Raw genomic sequence first — 6,180 nt, 5'->3', positions numbered from 1 at the left:
AGTGATTAATGAACATATCTTTTTTTGTTGGTTATATCGATTACGACCAATCATAGCAAGGAATAAATTGGGATAATATACTAATCAAAACCAGTAGCAGCCAACAGAGACGGAGAAGAAGATTTGACTTTTACTCTTTACAAATTTTTAGAATAATCAAAGTTCTAACAAAACAAATCCTCAGAGTCATTTTCTTTGACCTTCTGGATCCTCAACACGTGTCTCATGAATCTAAATATGATTCTTAACGATATTATTATCATCATCTTGGAGATTAAATGAAGTTATACAGAGAGTAAATAGGTTTAAACATTTTTCTTTCTTTTACTCTAAGATACCTAAATAACAATTTTGTTTAACAGTTTTTGTCACTTGAATTTCTGTTGATGGACAAGAACTTGCTAAACATCTTCTTGGGACGGCCAGGGATTGCACAAAAAGCCTTAAACCGAGACGGAGTTCTTCCTCCGTCTCCGTTCATGAACCTCTCGTCTACCTCTTCATCTTCAGCTAGCTTGCTTCTTAGTGTCCCTGATAGCTTTGATTTAGGTGATTTGAGACCCGAGACGCTCCATTGATCTTCCGGTGCTGCGATACTTGTTGTCGTGCTGTAAGCGGCTGCATTTGGATTAGAAGGGTCGATGTTGTGTGCGGCTAGGAGTGCTTTGATGTTGCTTGGCAGTTCGGTCATTTTGCCTTCACTGTTGTTCGTAGCTGCAGCGGCTCGTGCTTGCTCATAGAAGAGGACTTGGACCACTACTCTTAGTGGAAGCATCTCGTTCTGCGCTGCGTGCATACACGCTTCCATTGATAGTTTCTTGCAGTCCAATACTCTACAAACTCTCTTCCTTTCTGATTTGTTCAAATTCTTGTGAGCCTACAACAACAATGTCAAAACATAAATTAGACAAGTCGCAAAGATTAATACTCGTTTAGTCTAATACAAAGATGAGAATTGAACCTTGAGATATATGTCAATAGCTCTGTAGAGATCATCATGATCAAGTCTTGAAAATTCAGGGACACTCTCAGCTAAAGTAACAAACTTTGAGAGCGGTAAATTCACATCTCTAGCAATCTGTTGAAGATATCCATCCACAAGCTTAGCTACCTTAAGCTTTGAGCTATGAGAAGCAGAGGATGATCTCCTACTTTCTTGGAACTCAAGATCAATATTCTCGGCGGAACGAGATCTTCTTCTTCTATCCATCATTCCCTTTTTACCTCTTAGAGGGCTTGTTGGTGGACTAGTCTGTCCTTGGACCATAAACTGTTCCAAGATAGTCGCGATAATGTCCACATCGTATAACATTTCGGATTTGTAGGACATTGGAGGTATTAACAAATCGCTGACCGTTGCTTCTTCTAGCTGAAGAGCTACCCTTCTCGCTAATTCCATTTTGGATGACGTTGATGCGTTTAAGATATTGGCTGCTTTCAAGATTTTAAGCAAGAAACTGCAAGAAACCGCGCCTTTCTCAGCTGGAAGCAAGCTTATAATGGATTCCAACAACAACCTATGCTTTGATGAAGTATCCGTATCCGAATCTGAGTCAGAATCCTCTTTCTTTTTGACTACTTTCCGGTTTCTTTGTAAAGTAGGAAGCCATTTAGAAGCGTAAACTCTAAGGGCATCACCGATAAGACTTGTTGGTACTTTGCCACCGGATTTAATAGCAATCATAGTCCTCCAATAAAGATCTATCCCCAACTCCGCTATATCTTCAGCCCACCATCCTCTGCTCGAAGCAGCGGCTCTGTTAGAAGACATGTCATCATCCCTAACCCTCCTAGAATAACTATGTGAGAGAGACACTTTGGATGGATGAGACAAAACCTTAGAGGCTATGGCCTCAATGCACCTACTGGTGATAGCGAGATCTTCAGACCACAAAGGAAACGCTTTCGTGGTCTGAAGAGTGACTATGGAGTCTCTCCATCCATTAAGGATGCAAGAATTAAAGAACACTTCAAGCTTGTACACCAAGTTACCTTTCTCAACCTCCTCTGACATCTGAAGATACTCTGCTGCACATCTCGCTGCTACGATGTTATACGCGCTGATAGTTATCGTTATTCCGTAGCAGAATTTGGCACAGAGCTCAAAGGCCTCCACTCCTCCTGGAAATTCAGGAAGTTGGATAATGGATTCTGGAGATTCAGAGCACATTCTCTGAAGCCTCAAGCATTTGGAGAGCAGTGGAAACTGCAGAACAAGAAGAAGACCATTCAAATAAACTCTAAACCAAAAAACCAATCTCGAAGAACAAGAACAAGAAAGGGTTATTATTACCTTGTGAAGAAGATATCTGCTTCCTGACACTTCAATAGTAAAATCACTGGAAACTTCAGAAGAAACACATCTGCAACAAGCAAACAATTTTGAGCTTTTTACTCAACATTTATGGCTAAAGATTTAACTACTTTTAATTACTATTTTACCTTAAATCTTCTGAAGTGTAGAAAGTGTCAGGACGAGATCCAAGTTTCATAAACTTCATAGCTGATTAATGATAGTAATTAGCTTGAAATCTTCAGAAACTCTCCTGCATAATGCTCAAAAGTGTTTCTTTCTTCTAAGACACCAAATCTTGTAGAAGCAATTCCGACAAATCTCCTGTCTGCAAGTTCAGACAAAAACAGATCAAAATGTTGTCTGAGAGTTTTTTTTTCTAAGGAGAAAAAAGTCAGATTTTATTTTTTTCTAAAGCGAATTTGTCATTGTGGTGACTGGTGACTGATTTAGTTAGATATATAGATATATGAAAAAGAGAAAAAAAAAAGAAAAAAAGAAACCCAGAAAAACTGAGGCCACCAGAACAAAAGTTCATGTCCATTCAATCAAATTCCTTATACCCAATCTGATATGGACATACAAACAAAAAGAATCAAAATCAATGCAATAAAAGAAAAAAAGATAAAGAAGATAGAAATTTAGATAATCCTATCACAACATACATTACACATCACAACCCACCCAAAGTTCCATCAATCACAAAAGATAACCAAACAAAACTCACACACCATAAAAAAGTATGTTCTTCAATTCCCATGCAAAAACCAGAAAAAGAAGAAGAAAAACAGCTCACTTGGATTAGAAAAACAGAACAAACACTCTTCACATCAGGAGCTTTGAGATAGATACATCTTTGTGTATGTTTCTAGCTATAGCTTAAGGCAAGTTCCCAGAAAACACTCTTCACCAATCATTCAAAGATTAAAGAGAGAAAACAAAAGAAAGCAGAGCGATCTACTTTACAACTTTTCTTTGTTTTTCTTGTTTTATGTAAGTTTTTTTTTTTTATATTCTATTATATTCATGGTAGGGATTTTGTCGATACAAAATATTATTAATAATTTTGCTGATGTTTTATTTGTATTTTGGGGTAAAGAAATGGTGCTTAAGCTATTCGCCAGCGTGCAAAGAGAATCACCAATCCCACGTGCTTCTGCTCATCTCCCACCTTCTATCTTCCTCATCATTGCCTCTCCATATTTTTCACTCTTCTTCACCCAATCACACTATTTATTGTTTTTTACTTTTCTCACTATATAGTGTGATATTTGATATACCCAATATTTATACTGCTATATATAGTGATATTAATATTGTTTTTATTTATGCTATAGTGATATTGATATGATTTTGCAAAAGAACTATAGTCTATAACTATAAGATAACTCATAAATTCAAATCTCTACTTTTTGCAAAGAATAATCATTGTTTTTTAGGTTTTACGTACGAAAAATATATAATTTTGCATGCTAATAGACATGATAAGTAGTTTTTTGCATACCTAGAAGAATTGTAAAAAGACATGATTATTTGATATATTTATATGGTGGAGTACTGTGAGGTTAAATACTATATGATTTGATAAAGTTGAATTTGATATTTAATACAGGTTTCTTACATCTGTTGGGCTCACTGAATTTATTGTTCTTTATGACTTCATTTTCAAAATTCAACCTGATATTTTCTGCAATGCTATTCATAATAAGATATCTTTGTGAACAATGGATAAATATACAGTGCCATATGTAAATAAATAACCAACTAAACAGAAAAACGTGATATATATTTATTTGAGTGGTGATATATAACATGTATATTTATGAAAATGACATGACATGAGAGTGTAAATTGATATAATAAGATTACTGTTCTATAATGAAATCGCATGGTCCACATCGGTTTACGTCCAAGTCATAGAAGGGACTAAGACCATCTTTATTGGGAGATGCTTAATTTGGTTCTTAACTAAAAAGATATTAAAATTAAAGGTGTAATTGATGATTTTGTTAAGGAATGACTCTTAGCTAAGAATCAAAAATTAGACTAAGAACCAAAAATTGGGCTAAGAACCAAAACTAAGCACCTCCAAATAATGTTGCTCTAATTTGCCATTTCCGTTTTCTTCCTAATTTACATTTTTGTCATCGTTCTTACCTCTTAAATACATTTGACATTTGATGTAATTACTTTTTTATTTTATTTTTTAGCGATAACAAATAAAATATAGTTAATCATTAAAAGAAAGATTGAATTTTAAGCAGCCATATAGTCCATACACCTCAACCTCATCTTATCAAAGGGGTTATAATATCAAAGTGCGACAATGAAATCGACAATAACCTCTTTTTTCGTATTGTCTTTAATGAGTGTACACACTTTATGAAGAAACTAGGGGGAAAAATATGCATTTGTAAATGTTATAAGCAATTAGAAATTTATGTATATATCCATCACGAAGGAAAGGTGAAGGATGAATAACATATGTCTCATTAACTTTCTTACTTTTTTTAATTTGGATATGTAAAATATAGAGGAAAATGTCCAATTTACCCATTTTGAGAAAAGTGGAAGCATGCTCATAGCAAATCATTGAGAGTAGATTACTTTTCAAAGAAAGACAAAATGTTAAACTTGATCATATCTCTATCCAAATAATTACTTTTGACTGAAATAATGGAGATTGCATTTACCCTTTCTTTTGAAGTTTATAAAAGAAACAAATATACATCTGCATAATATTTATGTGAACCCTGGTCAAGACTAAAAGTTAGGGAGCCTAACATTAAGTATATAGTCTAGAGAAATAGGTCCTATATTGATGGTTGGATCACTTTAACAGTTGAAGTGGAGTTATCTTATCTCTATGTTCCATCTTAATAAAAAAATATGAGACATCTGACTTGTATATATATATAATAATATATAACCTTTCCGTTTCCTTTGATTCTTCTCATCGAGGTTTCCAATTGTATCATATGTCTATATTGAAAAAAAAAGTAATAATATACATGGTCTCAATCTTAGTAGAAGTCGTAGGTTTAAAGAAATATATCTATCTACCTATCCCTTTTCTCGATTAAGCTTCCCCAACACAACATTTATCGGATGATTTAAAATCAATAGCATTCCTATTTGGTGCAATGCTTCAATCGATTAATATCATCATGAACCAAAAAATCCAATAAAAATAAAAACCATTTTGTTTGAATGTTAAGGATTAAAAAATAACTTACAGTGACCAAGTGTAGGTAGCTCTATTGGTAGTTGTTTTCTTCTGAAAAAGCTTATCTTCTACAAACTATGGTTCAGAACTTTCTTGAGAAGGAATTGGTTCCAATGAAAAGATGTATGTAACTCGGCCCAAAATTCCTCAAATAACCAAAAAAAAAAAAAACTTACGAAGAGAAAGATGATGATGTAGAAGAAAGAAGAAAGCTGATATTTGTTTTTATTACCAAATGAGGAGAAATGTGAGTTGAAATGAAGCAGAACAAAGAAAGATATATATATGGCTTAAGTTAAAAAGCATAAGAGTTATGATACAAACAACAATGTCCCATGACTTGTCAGAGTCGGTTCGTTTAAACTCCCAAACTAGCACCAGTGGTTGAGGGAACACAAATATAAAACCCGTCACGGCTCCGGTCCGGTATTGTCGACAAATGAGTGTGACGAGAGATTGTCTTGGATCAATCAGTGACCACGAACGACGAGGGCTAGAGGGGCCAATGGCATTATGGATATAAACGTGGTTAGAACAAGGGTGTTTTAGGGATTGCATGAGAGGTTCCTGTCGTGATGTCAACTCTACGTGTGAAAGAAGAAGAGATTTGTATGATTTTTGATTTTATTTGATTTTAAATGTTAATGTAACCCGAGTGGGT

At 34.5% G+C, this 6,180-nt stretch overlaps 1 protein-coding gene across 2 annotated transcripts; it reads right to left on the bottom strand.

Moving 5' to 3' along the window:
* Nucleotides 1–226: 226 nt before the first annotated feature.
* LOC110230861 (BTB/POZ domain-containing protein At1g67900) lies at nt 227–5,975 on the bottom strand. Of its 2 annotated transcripts, none has more exons than XM_021035056.1 (5): nt 5,530–5,975; nt 2,443–2,621; nt 2,294–2,363; nt 962–2,206; nt 227–877 (listed from the first exon to the last, which is right to left on the bottom strand). In XM_021035056.1, the coding sequence occupies exons 2-5, from the start codon at nt 2,499–2,501 to the stop codon at nt 356–358; spliced, it is 1,896 nt and encodes a 631-aa protein (XP_020890715.1). In that variant the 5' UTR covers nt 2,502–2,621; nt 5,530–5,975; the 3' UTR covers nt 227–355. The 2 variants fall into 2 exon arrangements, with proteins under 2 accessions (XP_020890715.1, XP_020890716.1); XM_021035057.1 differs by lacking the exon at nt 5,530–5,975 and adding an exon at nt 3,090–3,563.
* Between the last annotated feature and the right edge of the window lie 205 nt (nt 5,976–6,180).

The sequence above is a fragment of the Arabidopsis lyrata genome, assembly GCF_000004255.2.
Source record: "Arabidopsis lyrata subsp. lyrata unplaced genomic scaffold ARALYscaffold_2, whole genome shotgun sequence".
In the NCBI taxonomy this organism is placed as follows: domain Eukaryota; kingdom Viridiplantae; phylum Streptophyta; class Magnoliopsida; order Brassicales; family Brassicaceae; genus Arabidopsis; species Arabidopsis lyrata.
The sequence above is the reverse complement of the archived record's forward strand: the minus strand, read 5'-3'. Positions and strand labels throughout refer to the sequence as shown.